General features: G+C 33.5%; 1 protein-coding gene across 1 annotated transcript in view; it reads left to right on the forward strand.

The window, feature by feature from the left end:
* The window catches only part of LOC114046108 (unconventional myosin-XVI-like), a 682,808-nt gene that overhangs the window by 244,451 nt on the left and 416,880 nt on the right, over positions 1-21,477 (forward strand). The window contains exons 10-11 of the mRNA XM_027866362.1: positions 1,288-1,438; positions 21,097-21,207. Coding sequence (XP_027722163.1) covers positions 1,288-1,438; positions 21,097-21,207 — 262 coding nt within the window. The remainder of the gene's footprint in view (positions 1-1,287; positions 1,439-21,096; positions 21,208-21,477) is intronic.

The following is a 21,477-nucleotide window of genomic DNA, read 5'->3' on the forward strand; positions in this document are numbered from 1 at the left end:
TTATATTTATTTTTAATAAAGAAAAATAAATTTTCTTTTTCTCCATCTTCCTACTGTAAAAAGAAAAGAAAGACAAAATCCTCATAAGAAATGTATAAGCAACATGAATTCCAATATAACCTATGAATAAGCAAATACAAATACAAACACAACATGTTTTGTTGTTGTTTAGTCATTTTTTTGGCATGTCTGATTCTTTGTGACCTCCTTTTTGGAGGTTTTTTGGCAAAGATAGTGGAGTGGTTTGCTGTTTCCTTCTCTAGATCATTTGTGTAGATGAGGAAACTGAGACAAACAGAATTAAGTGACTTGCCTAGGGTCACACAGCTAGTAAGTGTCTGAGGCCAGATATACTCAGGTATTTGATAGAGAAGCCACTTCAATTTTTAATCAGAAGATTAGTACAAAAGTAATGGGTTACATAAAATAAATATGTACATTAATTAATTAAATATGTATGCATTACCATTGGGTCATTTAATATGGCAAAGACTTAGCAAAAATAAATTCTGAAATATTTTATTAATAAAGTGTTTTCTTGTATGTTAGACCTTTATGTGATGTTTATTTCTCCTTGGGACAATAAACATGGCAGAATAATGCATTCTGGAAATAAAACCTTTTAGAACCAACAAGAAATATGAGTAGGTTTCTTGTATGAGTTGAAAATGGACAGAAATAATGGAATCTATCCAATTTATAATATTGTCAAACTGAAGTTATAACATTTTTCATTTACTCCCATTGTGGAACTTCATTGTAACCAACGTTTATAATACTGACCTTTATTAAGTAATGTATTTTTTAAAATACAAAATTATTCCATTTATTAGCATAATATAAATAGGTATTACAAGAAATGCATTTTATTTTTCAATTAATTTTATGATCTTGCCTTTATTGAAGTACTTGTAATATATTATCATATTTGAAAATCTAGCTCAGGTTAGTCATTCAACTTTTAAATTGTTTATTGATTTATGTACTTATCATAGTCAAATATAAATTCATGAATATTATCTTTGGGCTGTTTAACTTTCAAAGCTAAAATGAAAATGTAAATTTCCTATTAATATTCTGTTGATTTCAATAACTGATTTCCATAGCAACAAATTTATTGGAATAGTCTTTAGTCCTCCAGCTAATGTCTCATTTTAGAATATGAAGAGCCACCTTTTTTTCTCTGCATAGAATTATAGTTATACAGACTGGTTGTTAGTCATAAATGTTTGGGCTTGTTGGAGAAATTAAAGGATGAATAATTGTCTTCTTGATTCTTTCTTATAGCAGTCCACTGGTGTTACCAATTGCCAAGCAAGACAGTTTACTAGAAAAAGACACCATGTTCAAAGATGCCGCAATAGGCTTAAGTAAGCAGCAGTCTCAAGACAACACCCCTGAAAACATTACAGCAAATGTACCAGCCAAGCTTGAACAGGTATTGTGTTTGTTTTTCTAAGACCAGTAATGATGCCTTCCAAAAGGTTTTTTTTTTTTAACTATAACTATGGAGAGAGAGAGAGAGAGAGAGAGAGAGAGAGAGAGAGAGAGAGGACAGAAACACAGACACAGAGAGGAGACAGAGAGGAGACAGAGACACACAGAATCAGAGAGACAGAGGCAAAGAAATAGAGACAGAGACACACAGAGTCAGAGAGAAGCAGACAGAGAGAGAGACAGAGACAAGGATAAAAATAAAGAGACAGAAATGAAGAGACAGACAGAGACACACAGAGAGAGCCAGAGAAACAGAGAGGCAGAGAGAGACAGAGAGAGAAAGAGAGAGAAACAAAAAGAAAGAAAGAAAGAAAGGGAGAGAGAAAGAGAGAAAGAAAGAAAAAGAAAGAAAGAAAGAAAGAAAGAAAGAAAGAAAGAAAGAAAGAAACAAAGAAAGAGCATGGTGAAGAGAATAGAATTTCTCTTTCAGAACTTGAATTGGTTAGATTTCTGAGTTGATGCTGTTTGGAAATGGGCAAGGTTTTCAGAATAGGAAATGCTTTTCCCTGAAATTGTAATGAAGGTGAGAGAGATATATTACTTTTTATATTCCTCTGGTGTCCTAATTTTTGGTTAGTTGGACCCATGAGAATATGATTTCCTGTATATTTATGTTTATATTTATGTGTGCATGCTTTTAAAAGCATTTTACTCTACTCAGATTCTGAAACCTGCATATTCATATGCTTTAGTTTAGATTCTTATCAACAAATAAATGGAGAAACCTATCCACTTCAGGTTTAACGATGCTACTCCTGCTGTCCTTTTGAATTTTAAAAAACAGTGTCCACTCCTCATCATGGCATTCCTGCTTCGTTAACTCCATCAAGGGAGGAGAGCCCAATAATATTGGTCCTTTGGTCTTGCATTAATTGCACAGTTTGATATATGAGATAAACTATTCACCTGACATCTAGATCCAGAGGTTAGTTCTCTTTATAGCTAGGCTTGGGAGTATAGGATATGAAATTTTCAAAAAAAAATTCTGTAGAAACAAATTCTATTCCAAGGCTTACCCTAGACTCTGGACCATCAACCTTGGTCTTTCTGTCATCTACAAGCCACCTACAGGCCTAACACAAATTTGAAAAGGCATATGAAAAATTTGCTGGGAGGGCCCATACTGGTCTATTACTACATCTTATTATAGGTTAGTTTATCCCCAAGGTAAGGTAGGATATGGAGACATTAGGCAACAATGTTCTGAGTCTCAGAGTAAATCTGTGCAAATGTCCAAGTCGAAGTGCGTTCTCCTTGATAGATCCTTTAGCGTTAAGGGAGCTACATTATTCCTCTCTCCCTCAGAACAAATTATATTCACTTTTCCTCATTAGGGTTCTACCTACTCTTAATTTATTTTGATTGTAAATGCAGACCTACATGTGATTAAAAAAAATCAAAACAATATCAAACATAATTCAGTCCTTAGCAAAGATGCTTCATGTGCCTGAGAAGAAGCAGTATGGGATGGTATAAAGATCCCCTTGTTCCTAGCAGGTATAGCAGTGATAGTTTTCTACCTTCAGTGGCAGAAGAAGGCCCATTTCCAGAAAGCTGACATAGGAGATTTGGGGCAATTATCTCTGAAAATGTTCCCAAGAGTGGAAAGACTAATCCATCAATATGAACTTCATTTAGGTAGGATTGAATGGAATGCAATATGTGAAAGTGATATCAAAAGTATAAATGATGTCTACAAATGTAAAGTGACAGTGCTGCTCTGTAATTATTTTATTATTATTGTTTTATTAATTTTATTAATTAATTTACAAATTTATTAATTTTATTAATTATTTTATTAATTTTGGATTAATTAATTATAACAACTTGGATATTCCTGCTCTAAATCAATAGTTCATTCTTCCTAAACTTTTTTCAAGTTTATACACACACACATATATAATACATATTATTTTGTGATTAATTTTTAATTTCTATCAAGCTTTCTAAACTTTGGGAAATGTTTTTGGTGTTAATATGTAAACATCTTTCAATATATATGCATATTTAGTCTATATAAGCAATTCTCCCCTACAGTTTTATCACATAAATGCTATGTGCAGACTTTCAAAGACAATATATAGGAAATACGTGATATTAACAGAATATATCTATATATGAATAAATAATAAAACATAGGCATCCAGTCTGTTATAGTCAAGGATTTCCTGTCAAATGACTAACAACCAGTTCTGAAAGCTCAGGTGATAATTTGTGTCTTGTAAGCGTAGTTTGTATTATTGACATTTTCCCATTACTTTCTTAAGTTTAGAAATCATCAAAATAATAGATTGAGGCCTGATTTATAGAGTTTGCCAGTTTTTGAGATATAAATATTCACACTGAAAATTGAGCAGTTAGTTTTTTTTTTTGTTTTGTCTTTTTTGGTGAGGCATTCGGGGTTAAGTGACTTGCCCAAGGTCACACAGCTAGCACATGTTAAGTGTTTGGTCTGAGGCTGGATTTGAACTCAGGTCCTTCTGACTTCAGGGCCGTTGCTCTATCCACTGCGCCACCTAGCTGCCCCAAACAGTTAGTTCTTATGAGCCAATAGGAGCTGGCTCTAGCATATCCCTGGTTACAGTTTACAAAGTGAGGTTATCACTCTATATTCTGGCCCCCCTCCTCTTCAGTCTACATTCTCTCCTTTCATGATCCCATCTGTTCCTATGGGTGCAATTATCACCTATACCCAGATAATTCCAGAACCTATATATCCAATCTAGGGCAGCTAGGTGGAGCAATAGATAGAGCACTGGGCCTGGAGTCAAGAAGCCCTGAATTCAAATCTGGCTTCAGACAATAGCTGTGAGACCTTGGGTCAGTCACTTAACCCTGTTTACCTCAGTTTCCTCATCTGTAAAATGAACTGGAGAAGGAAATGGCAAAACACTCAAGCATCTTTATCAAGAAAACCATAAATGGCGTCATGAAAAGTTGGACATGAATGAAACGACTGAACAACAACAACCACAGTTTTACTAGATCAATCATACTTCACAAACCCTACTTCCAGACTTTAACTTTCTGGACTATTCTAGAACTTAAAGTGTCATCTCTTGTTTCCGGGCGTTTGCCTAGGCTGTCCTCTTTTCCTGAAATACACTATCTCCTCTTTTAAGTTTTTTAGAACCTTTATAGTCTTTCAATGTTTAGCTTATACTTCATCTTTCATAAAGCATTCTATGACCCCATCCCACCCCATGCCTTCTGCCCTTTCTTTCTGCCTCTGCTAAATTGTTCTTTGCCTTCTTTATTTTCCCTAGAAAGCTTATGCTGGTTCTCTCATTTACCCTGTCTCTTTAACTTGTATTATATTGCTTTTATCTATGTATATATTGTATTCTTCCATTCCCCTCCCCTCAAATAGAATGTAACTTCCTTAAGCCAGAGATTATAGAACTTTTATTTTTGTCTCTATTCCTTTCATATATCATGTGCTTAATAAACCTTTGCTTCTTCATGGTAACATATCTAGTAAATGAACAAGCTGGGATTAAAAATTGGACTTCTAGCTCCAAGTCCAGTCCTCCTCATGCAATACCAAACTAACATATTTTTTTTAAAAGCAATATAATGGAAAAGTAGAGAAAAGAGAGACTACATTATTTGACAGTTAATGATAAGGTTTATCTACCTACAATTCACACACATATGCATTCACTTATTTGTATTCACACATCTACATAAAAAACAATATTGTTCAATTATTCAGGTGTGTCCAACTTTATGTGACTCCATGGACCATACCATCCATGGGGTTTTCTTGACAAAGCTACCGGAGTGGTTTGGCATTTCTCTAACCACATGTTGTAAATACATGTAAATGTTACATAGATATAAAGATATTTATATGCATTTGCATATATGTGCATGCATGTGGATACCTTGGGTGCATATTTTATTATTTGTATGTATATACAAATACATATGTATATACACAAATGTATATACACATATGTTCAAATATATACATTTACATAAATGTAGTTACAAGTATGTATGTGCATTTATTTGTTTGCTTATTTTTTCCATAGCAACTCTCAGATATCATCTACTCATTTGCTATCTCAAATGAGATAATTTAGATGAAGCACATTGTGAACTTTAAACCAATAAATGAATGTTACTTGTCATTATGATTGTTAAGTCATAAAAGCATTGTGATTTTCAGTTAATCAAACAATAAGCATTTATTAAGCACCTACTATATGCCAGGTCCTATGCTGTGCACAAATACAAAGAATGAAACTGTACCCACTTATGAGGATCTTACATTCTAATGGAGGAAACAATAATTCCATATATATCATAAAAAGAATGAGTATAAAATAATTAAATACAAAGTAGTTTGGGAGGGAGGCACAGAGTTGGTGGAGAAATCAGCAGATGATGTTTGCACTACATCTTGAAGGAAGAAAGGGATTCAGTGAGGCTGAGTTGAGGAAGGAATATACATCAGACATGAAGGATGGTCAGTGCAAGGCATGGAAAGAAGAAATAAATGTGAGGAGGAGGCCAGTTTTGTTGAATCATAATAGGATGATGCTGGGGTGTGATGTTCAATGAGGCTAGAAATAAAGGTTTGGGGAAGATTGTGAAAGGCATTAAAAGCTATGCAGGTTTTTTATTTCCTCATAGAGAAAATAGAGAGCTATTGAAATTGATTAGAATATGTAATAAATCTGTCCTTAAGGAAAACACTTTGGCCACAGTATGTACAATGAGCTGGAGTAGAAAAAAGACTGTTGCAATTACCTAGGTGAGAGATAATGGGAAACCAATCTAAGATGGTAGAGGAGCTGTGAGAGGTATTGCATATACAGAAATAGCAATATTTGACAACTTGATTTGTACTGTCAGGTGAGGAATATTGAAGAACCAAGAATAATGCTGAGGTCATGAACCTAGAAAACTGGAGAAATGGCGGTGCCTTCAGCCAAAATAGTAAAGCTTAGAAGAAGGTGAGTTTTTTTCAGGAAAGATAATGAGTTCAGGTTTTGATAAATAGAATTTTAGATATCTTTAGGATATCCAATTTGAACTGTTCAATAGATAATTGAAGATTCAGGACTGAAGTTCAGAGGAAAAACTGCAGGTGGATCTATAGATCTGTGGGCTATGTGTATAGAGATGATGATTAAACATATAATAGAAGATTACCAAGAAAGAAAGTGCATGGAGAGGAGAGAATTTCTGACATAACCTAGGGGAATATCCAAAGTTAAGAAGTATGATATGGATGATGAGCCAGCGAAACAGACAGAGAAGGAACAGTCATACAGAAAGGGGGAGGGGCATTAAAAAGGAGTCATTTGTAGCCCAGAGAGGAGAAAATACAGTATATGGAAGGAAAAGGAGGCCAATAGTGCTCATTTCAGCAGATAGGTCAAGGGTGAGAACTGATGGAAAAAAAGGATTTGTCCATTAGTATTTAAGAATTATTTGGCCATCTTTCACTTCAATTATTACCAGTAGTTATTCAACAAATCTAACTGGTTTGTCTCACCTTCCTTCTCTCCTTCCTTCATGTCTGGCTCTCCTAAAGCTGTGTGTTCAGTAGATAATAAACCTATCATTATAGAAGTACTAGCAATTTGCTTCTGCCTCTACCAAATGGTGTGATCATAAATAAATTAGATAGCATCTATAAGCTGTATTTTCTTTCACCTATGAAATGAATAAGTTGGGACAGACAATCTAAAAATAAAATTAATTTATCCCAGGGTAGTCTTGTAGTTTAGATATACTTTTTTCCCCAGTCCTTCTGACTTACTTTCCCTCTCAGCCCACCTGGGAGTGCTAGAGTATTATGCCTAGAAGTTCCGGAAAATCATTGACCTAATTTCAACTTTCCAGTCACTGTCTAGAAATTCCCTAAACTTTTAATTCCTTTAATAGGAGTGGAATTGATATGCTTTTCACTTCCAAAATCCTCCTTTTCCATAACAATGGATACTGCCTTTTCCCATAGTTTTGAATGTTGTATAGTTTAAAGAAGTTCATTGGAACATTACAATATTTTACCTTACTATTATATATAATAGTACATCATCATCTTAGCTAACATCTATCTTTCTGTCTACCTATTGCTTTAAGGATTACAAAATTCTTCACAAGTATTGCCTCATTTTGCCCTCACAACAACTTTGAGATGTAAGTGCTATTACTATTTTCATTTTACAGATGAGGAAACTGAAGCAGACCATGCTTAATTGCCTCGTCCAAGGTCATACACATCTATTAAGTGTCTGAGGCCAAATTTGAACTCATGTATACCTGACTCCAGGCCTAGCACTCTATGAGTGAAAGAATGAAAGGAAAAGAACCCAAAGATAGAAAAACAAAATCTCCCCTATAATTTTTCCTTGCCTGAAAGATGAAATCCTTGAGTACTGACCTCCCTGACAGTTTCACTTACCATCTGTGTGACCCTTGGCAAGTCACCTAATCCCCATTTATCTCAGTTTCCTCAACTTTAAAATTGGGATAATAACAGCACTCACCTCACAGGGTTGTTGTTAGGATCAAATGAAATACTATTTGTAAAATGTTTAGCACATTGTCTAGCACATGATAAGCAATATAGTAATGGTTATTCCCTTCCCCTTATATGTAATTAAGAATACTGACATGTAAGCTAATCTTTTTCAGGCTTATTGTCAGTCAACTACCAGTCAGTCACTCAGATAGCATTTATTATAAGTATTAATTATGATGACATCTATTAAAATGTTGTCCTTAAAATGTTATTGATTGACATATCTGTGAAATTGTGGGCAAAACATTTATCTATAATCATTTTCTGGTTCTAGATGAGGCTTTTTGTTGTTTCTCAGGGATATTTGCAGGTTTATATTTGTAACATGGGAATTTGTCAACTATTAGTTAATAAATATTAATTGATTGTGCTTTTCTTGGCACCCAATAGATGCTAAATCTTTTGCTACCTACAGTATATGTTGCAAAATTTCCACCATTTCATTGCTTAAGCTGCAGCACTCAAGTTGTTTGGCGTCCTTAATTGTAACCTTTCTGTACTTTCTGATGGCTAAAGCTGATCTTTAATTACTAACATAAATCTTTCCATTTCTGTAAAAAAACAGTAATTTGTCCTACATATCTTTGTTAACATATTGTGGGTTAAGTTCATGTGGATATCACCATGTAAAGAGCTTTTTGATTTTTCTCTTGGGTGTCATCCATTTAAGAGCTCTTTTCAGAGAAAAATCACTTTTGATTCCTTTTAATAAATCTTTTCAGATAGACTTGCAAAGCTTACTCCTGAATAGCTTTATGCTTGGTATGTCTTTCTTACAGAAGACAAAGGTACTTGTAGGTAATTCCACCTGTAAGTTCAAGTTCAAAGCCTTAACTCCCTATCCTTCCTTGACATATTACTGTTATTATTATGTTTATTATTACTATCATCATCCACTTTGCTTTTCTTATATTTTTAGATGGACTTCAAAAGAAATGGTTTCAAGACAAGTTGCTTCCCTAATGGTCAATAATATAGACCATTGGTGTCAAAGTAAAATTGAAATAGATTCTGCAGGCATATTGACTTACAAAACCACAAATTAACTTCTGTGTGGTAGTATATTTTCATCTTTTGTTAAAGATTTCTCAATTTCAATCTTGTTCAGCCGCACTTGGGAGTTTTGCAGGTGGAAGTCTGTGAGTTTGACAACTCTGATGTAGACCATTTCACGGATGTATAAAATAACTACTTTTTGAAATTGAGTTATAATATTTGGGAGGTAACCCATTTCCTGTAGACAGAAGGACAACTCCACTCAAAGAATTGTAAGGCAATATAAATAACATGTACTTCATCCTATTTGTACATGGTTTGATTTTATTCTCCATATTTTGGAAATTTTTCATTACACTTAGATTGAAAGTTATATAAATTTGGTGTGGTAACATCTCTTTTATAGGTCAATAATTGTCAACATCAATCTTGTCCTTGATGATACTCCAGTTTTCAGGACAATCTATTTATAGAATATGCAGGAACATTTGGGAGTTAATATTTTTAGCATGAAGATTAGTGGTATATGAATTTATAAAGTGTAATGAGTTTCCAGGGCATTGTTTTTGTAGTTATTACTATTTTGCGCCTTTCTCCTAATAGTGAGGTATATGTTTAGTTTCATTTTCCCAGTAATACTTTTTTGTTTGCCATAGTTATGATTGATTATGCATTTTGGCAGTTTGCCTCTAATAATATTTCCTTGATTGTGATCACCAATTTTCCAAAAGGTCAATTTCTTATTTTCGATGGGATAATTTCAATTATGATCTGCTGACTCAAGTTTAATCCTTTCAAATCAAGTGCTATTTTTTATATTATACTTTGGGAAAAAGAAAAAAAAACTGAATTTTTCCTACACAAATTGATCAATTTTTTAGCAGTTATTTAGCAGAATGCTTTCAAAACAGACATTTTACACTAAAAAGCAAAAAGTTCTGAGTATAAGCAGATTCTCTGTCCTGCTTTGAGTTATCTTTAGTGGTATTCCATCCAGTCTGTATTAGAAGTAATCATGGGCTATTTAATTTTTCATTAAGGTATGAAGAGCCATTATTCAGATTTATGTTCATATATTATTAAAAGAGATCACCAGAGTACTTCACATGGTGTTTTTCAAATAGATCATGCATTCATACTCAATGTACTATGTAGATAAGGCTCTCTCAGAGGGAGTATAGAGCTCTTCAGTAGCTGAATTGAATACATTCATTTTAATAGGAAAGTTATTAAGAAGACTTCCAAAAATTGTGGGTTTTGAAAAATATAATTGTTTAAGCCTATATACAGTTATCCCTTCCACATCATATCTTTCCTCATCATGGTTTCAATATATTGTGGGTTGGCATAAGAAATTAAATGGGAATTTTGGGGGAGCTTTGTGGAAGCTACAAATGAAACGTGAAGGTCAGCAGACACCATAGAAAAAGTTTAGTTTATAGCATTATATAATGTCAACATATTTTATCTTTAAATACCATAATAATTCAGACTTCTTCTCCGGTATGAAGGGAGGGCTAGAAAATTTTACGTGGATTTTCCAGATCATGGGCATGCTGTACCCCTAACCCCTGTGATATAGAAGGGAGAACTGTATATCTATGTATACAGATAGATAGACAGATAGGTCATGAGTTTTGGCAATTTGCCCTTAATGATATTAATAATATTATTAACTAATAAATATTTAATAATATTTAATCATGCAATACCTCTAATTTATATGTATATATCTACATGTCTCTAGATACATATATTATATATTTATATAATAGACATTAATTGATGCTTGTTGATTGGAGACAAAGTCTCTTGATCATTTAATGATATATAGGATAAAGCTAATGATACTTGCTGTATGGTCTATAAATAAATAAATATAAATATCTATAACTATATCTATATCTATATATATCCATATATATATATATTTATATATATTTATAGACCATACAGAAAGTATGGTCATTACTCATTACACTATATATATATATATATATATATATATGTATGTATATAATGCTCCAGACTAAAAAATAAATGATGACTATCAGTATTAGTCTGCTAAGAGTTTCATCTATTGTTAACGTCTAAGAAAAGAACAAAAGATATGTTTAATATAATTATCACCTCTTCTGTTTTTTCCCCTACTTCTCTCCATCCTAGTTGCTGTATCTCCATTTCTTCTCCACTGATTCTTCCTTTTTCATTTTTTTCTGTTACCTTTTTTTCCTTTTTGCTACTTTCTTATGTCTCATCTGCCATATCTATGCATCTCTATCTCTTCATCTCTCCTGGTATTTTTTAATGTCCCTTGTCCCTCATTACCATAGAACAGGAGTAAGAAAATTACTGCTGTAATGGCAAATCCAGCCCACTGTCTGTTTGTTTTGTTTTTTTTTAATGTCCTTTCTTAGGGGTATACAAAAACAGTTAGTGTGCCAGGTTTGGCCTGTGAACCATGGTTTGCTTCCCCTGCTGTAGACCATGGATTGACTGTGTTGTGATGGTATCCTGGAAGTTGATAAAAATATTATCTATAGATATGCACTGAAAGATGTATGGAGATGATGGGTGCCCAGAATGGGATAATTAAGAAGATAAGTCTCTATATTGCTCCACCACCTCCTGGACCCCACCTGCAGCAAATAATTCCTCAGATTTTACTAACAAATGTTCTATTGACTTCAGGCCCTTGAATATACCCTGTTTTTTTGTTCTAAGATTGCTTCTTCTATGCATATGCTTTTTTAGATCTTTATTGAAAAGATAACAGTCATATACACTGCAATATATTGCTATTGTTTGTTTTTCTTCCCATATTCTTTCATGGAATGTTGACATTCACCAGGCAACATTGGTGAATGTCATCATTAGTCATCTATAAATGTTTTCATAAATACATATTTTCATAGTTTTCATTAATGGTATTCTCTTACATAAATACACATTTTAAAGAAAATGGAAGGTGAGCTTCTGAAAATCTGTCTTACTATTAATGATGTCATGGTTTCCTTCCAAATCACTGTGAAATTTTGCTATGCGTAAGGCTAGAGGTCTATTACTTCATCTATTCATATGGTACATTTTTAAGCACTCACTATTATAAGGTTAGTGTCTCTTGGCATTTTTTTAAACTGTCAGCTGAATGCTTTCTCTAGTGTAACAGCTGTAGCGCTGATCTAAATTTCTAAGAATACCAATGAGATGTCTATGATAGCTCTTTCAGGCATGGCAGAACAAAAGATGAGCTGCTTTTAGGAGTATTCATACATAAAATTTGCATAGGGATAGTTGGAGTAGTACTTTCAGGACAGATTTTATTATCTTTTGTGTAAATAGTTATTTTGAAGTAAAAAAAAAAGTCACAGCAGAGAATTCCTTAGGAATTAGAATCGTGTTTAATTCTCCCCTTAAACGACTCCTTTGAGAACTGAATATGCATTTTGGCTTGCTGGTGTCTGCCTTGTTCCTGCATTATTCTTTAAGCACCATGCTATTTATTCCAGATGATACTAAGGGCCTATAAATATTTTTTTTCTCATCGATGCTTTGGGAAAATGCATACTAAGACACTAAAAAATAAATAATATTTACAACCATCATTAAACAGACTGTGTTCATACATCCAACCACATGTTTTTATGTTTGTATCTTTCATCAGTGAAGAGAAAACCAATGATCCACTCTCAATGGGGAATGCATTTTCACTTTTTTTCCCTCTCATATTGTTTGCTGATTTGCACCGTTTCATCCATGTTCTTTCCTGTTTTCCCTTGGGGCCAAAGAACATATTTGAAAATAGCTACCTAGGTTTAGAGGGCAAGTCTTTGTGACTTTGGAAAAGAATAAAAACACCTCCTTCTCCCCCAGAAAGGGAACAAACATTATACTGGCCAAATCAATGCTATTTTTATTTGTGTTAAGAAGTATCCCACAAATGTATGCCATTCTTTTGGATGTTATACAATTAGGAACAAACTCATTTTAAAACTCTTATGATTTTAAGCAAGGCAATAAGCATTTATTAAACACTTACTATGTGCTAGGTACTGTACTAAGCACTGGGGATATTAATACAGGTAAAAAGAAAGACAGTCTTTGACCTAAAGGGACTCAAATTCTAACGAGAAAGGCACCACAGGAAAGATACCTGAAAAGTATAAGTAAACATAGTGAGAGGAGGGGCAAGATCAAGATATCCAGTTGATGCATGATGTTGAAGTCTAGGAATTCAGATGTGCAGCCAGAATGGGAATGAACACTGGATGCGCTAATCCCCTATCCAAAATGGAGGTCCAGAAGGAACTCACCAATAGGAAAAGCCAGAATGGTGGATAAATGTTTCATGGTGAAGAGACCCCAGGTGCTGAATGAGGTGCCAGGATGACACTACAGCTGACATATTGTGTGGAAATCAGAAGCCCAGCTATGAGGAAAGGGAATTTTATATGAATGAATGAGTGAAAAAGAATTTGTTAAGTGCTTACTAAGTTCTAAGGACTGTGCTCAGTATTGGAGATACAGATAGAAAAGTAAGACAGTTCCTGGTCTCAGAAGCAAAGGTCTAAAAAGGAGGAGAGATCATATTCAGTAATATTCAGCTGTAGGGAAGATGGAAAAGTACACTGATCCTTAGGGAACTGTAGCAAGACAATTGACTATGTCTTTGTTAGTATTATTTCGATTGATAAAACTGTGTAAATTTATGATGTTCTTGACACCATTTGACAGTGTCAGGAACTTTGGTGGTGAGAAATAGCTGCGACTGTTGAAGAATTAGGAGCTACCATACCTGCAGTGACCATTGTCAGGTCAGGTATCCATAGGAGATACTCCTCTAGACAATGGCTTTGGTGGCCAGACTGGATATAAGCAACTATTTCTCCTTATTATTCTACCACTCTTGTAGTTATTTGTTTAGTGCAAACCTTATCGCAATTATTTAACCTCCAAAAATCTCTAGGTAAAATGAGGAATGTGAATAAGATGATCACAGATGAGCAGTAAATCATGAAAGGTTAGAGCTGGAAAGTACCTAGTTAGAGAAATTGGAAGTTGTCTAGTGCTCTCTCTGTGTGTCTCTCTATCTCTGTCTGTCTGCTCCCCCTTCTCCCTTCCCCCTTTCTTCTTCCCTATCTTTCCCACTTGAAATCTCTCTCTCTCTGTCTCTGTGTCTCTCTCTCTGTGTCTCTCTGAATCCTCGCTGTCTCTCCCTGTCTCTCCTTCTCACCTCTCCTCTCTCCCTCTCTGTCTCTCTGTCTCTGTCTCTCTGTCTCTGTCTCTCTCTCTCCTGTCTTACACATGAAATAACTAAGACTGGAATAGCTTAAAGTGAACTGCTGCCCAAAGTCATGATGAATAAGCAACAGACTAGCACCCAGGTTTTCTCACATACAATCCAGTATTCTCTTTCTTAGGTCACAGTCTCAAAGGTTTCCTTTATCTAAAAAGATTCCATAAGTCAAAAAATATGGTAACTGGTCATTAAGAATAGAGTCAAAGCTTCAGTGGGAAATATTGTAATATATAAATTGCTATATTGATGTGATTTATCAATATCACAGAATCTTATTAATTTAAATGTATACCTGGAGAGTCGTCATAAAGTAGAAGCCTACAGTTATGAGTTAAAATTTTCTGACATTTAAAGAATGATACCTAAAATGAATTGCAAGACTCTTAATTTGTATCAGGAGTCAGGGATATGTAATAAAGAATGTATAGTTAATGTAGGAATTTGGTTTTCAGTGAGGAAAAAGAGTTGTCACTACTTTTTTACTGTTACCTTGGGAGCTAGAAGTCTGGACAACACCTTGAGCCTATGAGACTCTTCAGGATGAAATGAAGTGTAAAATGTGAAATAATTGATATTGAACAATACCCAAATTGTTTTTGACAGCCCAGGAGATAGGAGAAAAGTTTAATGCTTGTTGCTTCAGTTTTTATCAACCAAGCAGACATCATCTTTGAGTGACACTGATGAAATATTTAAGTAGGGAATCCCCAACAGAATGTTGTGTCTCAGCCTTAGCATCACAACATGTGTGTTTCTGGCACAAGGATGAAAGTTGGCTAGATTTAATTATCCTGTGGATCTGTGCCCTTTCTGGTATATATGACAATGCTCTTCTCAAATATTTATATTTAAAAGATTCACTTATAACCTTGCTCATTTAAAATGTTCTCTTATATCCTTCCTCATTCACTGGGACTAAAAGGATAGAAAGATAAATCACAAACCTTTTTTTAAGGTTCCTAGACCAAGCACAATGACCTTAATGTTTCATAAAGTCCATGTTATTTTATTTTCATGTAATGGCTTTCCAATAAAAAAAAAAACTTTTTTTCCCTAGGAAACACAGAACACTTTTCCCTACATAAGTAGCATTTAACAGCTGGCATGCTTTAACAAGAAACTTCTAAGCTAGCATATATAAATGACAGCCATTCTGAAACTCTAAAAATCTCAATTTGGCCAAGTATTTAAAGTCATAATATTACATTAGGGATGGAAAAATTCTTGAAGGTATAATGTGCTAACTTCATGAACATTTCCATAAGAATACTATGCATTTTGAAAAGTTTAGCTCCTTGGAGAAATAATCTAGAACTAATTCTATTTTCTCTCTTTGTAGCAGATTTTCAATACTCATTTTTCTCCCCTTACTTCAAGACTAAAAATGATCCAAGATCTGTTTGACATAGATATTTTCTCTTCTAGTATAGATTACTGGTCAACCCCATCTCCTCATCCTATGTAATTCTTTCCCATATCTTTTCATAAACCCTCCATAGAGGATCTTTCCAATGCATTAGAAATTTCCTTCTAATTAAAAAAAAATGTTGTGAATATTAAAAGTACAGCTTTTAGAGTTTTACTCTATTGTCATAAAATAATATGACTGACCAATCTCTGCCTCTCAATCAACAAGAATTTTTAAAACACCTGCTGTATGCCAAATGATAGAAGTTGTAGATATGAATATGAAAGTGAGACACGGTCTATGGGGCAACTAAGTGATGCAATGGATAGAACACCTACCCTGGAGTCAGGATGATGTGAGTTCAAATCCAGCCTCAGACACTAGCTGTGTGACCCTGGGCAATTCACTTAATCCCCATTGGCTCCAAAAAAGAGACAGGCTCTGTTCCCAAGGAACTTACCTTCTTTTTGTGGGTGACATATATTAGAGTGTGGTTTCTGGGGAATGTAACTTTGGTCTGAGTTGTCACAGAGATTCTGACTGAATCTATTGAGTAATAGATTGTCCTAGAATTTTGAAGACTAATTGAAATTTGATTTGATCATTATTCTCTGAGAAAGAAGTAAAAAGCTGATTATGATGGGGCAGAGGGGGAGTGTGCAGAGAGGAGGGCAGCAGAAGAAATGATAAGATGCCTGCCTATAATGGCTATACCCTGATGTGTTCCTGGATGGATAACAGCATTGTTTGGCAGGCTTGGGATGTATAAAAGTGGAGAGCTAAGATGGGAAATAACTTTTTTAAAAATATTTATTTCACTTATATAAGTCTGACTTTGCAGTTTAATTCCTGTAGTTTGTGTATCTTTATAGTTATATTTTTAAATATTTTATAATTCTGTAAATATTTTAAGTGGAATTTCTCTTTATTTCTTTCTCCTGTGTTTTGTTGATAATATACACAAATGTCCATAATGTATAATTATTCACTGTATAATGTATAATTGTTTAAGTTATAATTTTCTCCAGTGTTCAATTTTTGTGTTAAGTATACATCACATCTGAAAAAAGCAATAATTTAGTTTCTTCTTTACCTATGTTTATTCCCTTAATTTCTTTCCCCTTTCTTATTCCCATCACTGGCATTATATCAAATAGCCATGATGATAATTTATATCCTTGTTTTACCCTTGATTTTACTGGAAAGATCTCTACTTCATTCACATAAAATATAATTCTGGCTTTTGGTTTTAGATATTTAATATTTATGATGTTAAGGAAAAATTGATTTATTCCCATGTTTTCTAATCTCTAAAAAAGTTGGTATTGTATTTTTTCAAATACCTTTTTAAATCTGTTTCCATAATCATTTGCTTTTTATTGTTATTGTGATTAGCATGGCAAGTTATGTTCACAGTTTTCCTAATATTGAACTAACTGCATTTGATAATGGTGAAATGTCAGTGTGGCCTCTTAGATAAAATTTTATTTAAAATTTTTGAATGAACGTTCATTTGTGATATTGGTATGTAGTTTTATTTCTCTATTTTGACTTTCCCTGGTTTAGATATGAAGCTATATTTGTATCAAATAAAGAATTTGGTAAGATCCTTTCTTTTCCTATTTGTGCAGTTTGTGTAATGTTGGAATGAATTTTTGAAGGAATGATAGAAATCATTTGTCAATTCCATCTGGTTCCAGGTTTCCCACCCCCTCCTTAGGAGCCCATTTATAACTTTTTAAATTTCTTTTTATGGAATCACATGGTTTATATTCTCTATTTCCTTTCTGTTAACTTTGGCATTTTATATTCTTGTAGGTATTCATCCATTATATTTAAAATTAAACCAATGGACTTCCCAGTTCCATGCATGTAATAATATGGGAAAGATTTATTCATAGTCTCCATGGTTTGCCTTCTTTTCTGTGTAGATTGCTCATCCAGTATCTTTTGAGTGGTCATGATTTCTTCAGAGAGATCATGGGAACTTAATGCAATCAACACAATGTCATTCACAAATAGAAGCATTTGTTGAGTCCCGCCATTATTATTATTATTTTTTTGGTACAAGACATCTTCATTAGAATGGTCTACACTTTTTACCCAACATTTAACATCTTTTACATGAATTGCTCAATACTGTTATTCAGAGAATTGTTGAACAACATCATTTAGGTAGCTGTGTCCATCAAGGAGTCTTATTTGTTCTAAATATAGGGATGACATGTGCCATTGGAACCTTTATTCTGGATTTTATTCTATTGAGTTAAATTTTTTTTTCTCAAGAAATAAATATCTCTCTCTCCCTTATGATCTCTCCAACTATGTCAGGTATGTGGATGTCTCAAAGATATCTGCTGTAAAAACAATAACAACAACATCAACAACAACAACAACTCCCAAAGCTTTCATTTTTCCTTCATCGTATTTCTGTAAAGAACATCCTTATTCCTAAACAGATTTTATGTGGAGCAGAAATTAGATATAGAGAATGGTTGTTGCTGATATCCACCTATTCATCTTTCTTAGGTGAATGGGGTTGAGAGAAAATCTTTTTTTGTGTACATAATCTTTTCCATGATTTTAGAATCTTTCCCTCTTCCAGATATGCATACATGCATGCATGCATGGATGAATTATTGAATCAAAAAACATAAAATAATAATAATAATAATAATAGCATTTATATAGCAGATGCTGTGTACTAGGCACTGTGATAATCACTTTACAAATACTGTCTTATTTGACCCTCACAATAACACTGGGAGGTAAATGCTTTTGTTTTCTCCATTTTACAGTTGCGGAAACTGAGACAAATAGAGATTAAGTGACGTGACCAGGGTCATAAAGCTAATAATTGCCTGAAGTCTGATTTGAACTCGAGTCGTCCTAACTCCAGGCTGCCCAATTATTAAACACTTACTGAACCCAAAATAACTTTAAAATTGTGTTTCTTTCCATACATATTTCTTCTGTATGGATTTTATCAAGCCCAGTTGTTCTTCCTGACTTAGTGGGTTTAGGTGCCATTTTCACTTCTAGAGAATGGATCACTCTAAAAGTGTTGGGTAATTTATTTCTTTCATATTAATTTTTTCTCTGTTCAGGTTCATCTAGAAATATGCTTACAGTGATATTATTTATTTGATTCTCATACTAAGTCTTACCCTTCAAAGTTTTCTATGGCTTTTTGATGTGAACCTGTACTCAATCTTCCTTTCTGATGATTTCCAAATGAGATTGTATTCTGAACTACTATTGGTTGTTGCCATGTTTTTCTACTTGGCAAAGAAATGAAGTGTTTGCTCAGCTGAAGTAGTTTCTGGGCCTTTTTGCTCTCTTTTTCATAGCAACTATTTTACATTGGTCAAGTGTACTTCTATTTCCCGATTTTCAAAGTAAATAATTTGTTTAAATAGGCTAGGTTGACGCCATCTGAATCACTCAGTTTTTATCTTTATCTTTTCTTCTAATTTGGTGTTGATTTTGACTTTTTTTCCTCCTGATCTCTTGATAATTTGATTTTATACTGGGAAGAGGTTCTAAAATTATTTCCATTTTAGTAATTGGCCGTTGCCTATGTGTTAGGATTTAGTCCCTTTCATTAAAGTCCAAGTTGTTTTCTTGATTAAGGTATTAATGGTATACAGTTGTGAGATTTCTGAGTAATCTGCTTTTTAAAAATTTCTTTCATTTTTTGGTCTTGAAACATATTTTCCAATGTATTTTCCCACATCAGCCCTTTGCCCAACTTCATATTACAATTAATTATATTTCAAGATATGAATTATCTTTATTTGAAGTACTTAGTTGCTTCCTTCATCAATTTTCAAACCTTCACATGCAACAGGTGTTGGTACATAATCTGTAATTATCTCATGGTAGAATTGTTTCTTATGCTCATTATGAACCCTGAAAGGTGAAAAGAATCAAATATGCTAGGAAATAGGGTTTTTTATTGCCTTTAGATGCACAATAAAATCAACTCCCTCAACTCTGTGTTTCCCTGGGGGTAACATGTGAACTACACTTAAATTTATTTACAAATTCTTTGTGTCTTCTGGTTTCATTGATAATAAGAATATCATGATAGCTGTAGCTCAGTACTCCCTGAATAGTAACACTTGCCATTACACATTGTACATATGCAGTTAAATTAATGTTTATTGACGGTCTAAAATCTTTTGATCAATAGCACCAAATTCTGTCTTTTTTTCAATTCTGCTGCAGTCATGGTAAAAGCAGAGGACACCACACAGTATTATAGTGAAGTTTGTATTTAAATCTGTTTCACAGGTCACTATGGTCAAAGGACTCATCTTCTAGTGGCAATCTTCTGGTATTTTCTGAGGCTTTTCCTTCTCCTCCCCCATTATATGAAGCAAATCACATTGAAATGGTATATATGCAGTTGACATCTTTGTTAAAGTAAAAGTATTAATAAACAATTGATAATAAACAAACATCAAATAATTTTGATAAACAATTTTCTATGTGTTCTTTTTCTTTATAAGTGTCAATCAGTAAGAAATTAAAGATATGATTAAATGATTAAAGAAGTCAAGTGTGGAATTTGTGGAGAGATTATACTTGGTTGAAGCATAGGAAAATTATGAAATATATATATTTCTGTCTATATTTTAACATTGAAATGAAAGACTTCTATCTTAGGGGAAAATCCAAAATGAATTTTTCTTTAATATTAAGTTAGTGAAGTATATGAAATGGTTCTCTGATGACTAGGAGGAATCTATTGGGTTGTCCTATAAAGACCTTAAAGTAATAACCTAATAGTATCATTATCCTTGGAGCTAAGAAAAGCCCACATAAACTTGATTATAAAAGTCAGATATTTGAAATCTAAATGCTTGCTAAATCCCATGCATTTGTGTACAGAAAATGATTCTGCACAGCTTCTTTCCATTCCAGTTTTAATAATGGTAATATTACAGTGAGACTCACTTTCTGCCTTGGCCCTCTCTCTTCTTCCTCTTCCCCTGGCCCATCTCACATAGGGTTAAACCCAATTCTGTTTAAGCCATAAAGAGAGGACAGAAATATTCTATTTAGTGAAATTTTTTTTTCAGATTTGGTGACTATAAATAGTATATTGGTAGCAAGCACACTGCAGATGTGACAGAAACTCTCTTATTAAGACAAATGTGCCCTTTTGCCTAATGGTAAATACAAACTTTCTTTCCAATAGACCTTTTCAGCTATTACAAAAGGGTAATGAAGTATTATCAGTATTATTTTTTGTGGCCATTACTATTTATGAAACAATTAAAATTGGAATGTCATACTATGAAGTGAATGTATTAAAATGAAATTATATCTGTAAGTTTATTTTTTTAGGTCAAGCTGATGCCTCCAGCTCCCAATGATGACCTAGCAACATTGAGTGAACTAAATGATGGCAGTCTTCTTTATGAAATACAGAAGCGCTTTGGCAACAATCAGATATATGTGAGTAGTCTTGAAGTTTTCTGTTGTAGTGCCTTTATCTTGCTGGATATCTTGATCTATCCAATGGTGCATAGACTAGAATTTTCAAAACTTCACCTTCAAAAGGTGAAGACAATTTTATAGTGATATTTCAAAAAAAACATAAATAACTAGTAATAGTGTGAATGACATTTAAATTACCACAACTTTATAGGGAGACTTCTGAGTACCTATGTCAGACCCTGGTGTCTGCTTTTGAGTCCTGTTTGTAAAAGAGAGTTTTTGAAGACA

Source organism: Vombatus ursinus, unplaced genomic scaffold (assembly GCF_900497805.2).
Source record: "Vombatus ursinus unplaced genomic scaffold, bare-nosed wombat genome assembly UNPS02014781.1, whole genome shotgun sequence".
Classification (NCBI taxonomy): domain Eukaryota; kingdom Metazoa; phylum Chordata; class Mammalia; order Diprotodontia; family Vombatidae; genus Vombatus; species Vombatus ursinus.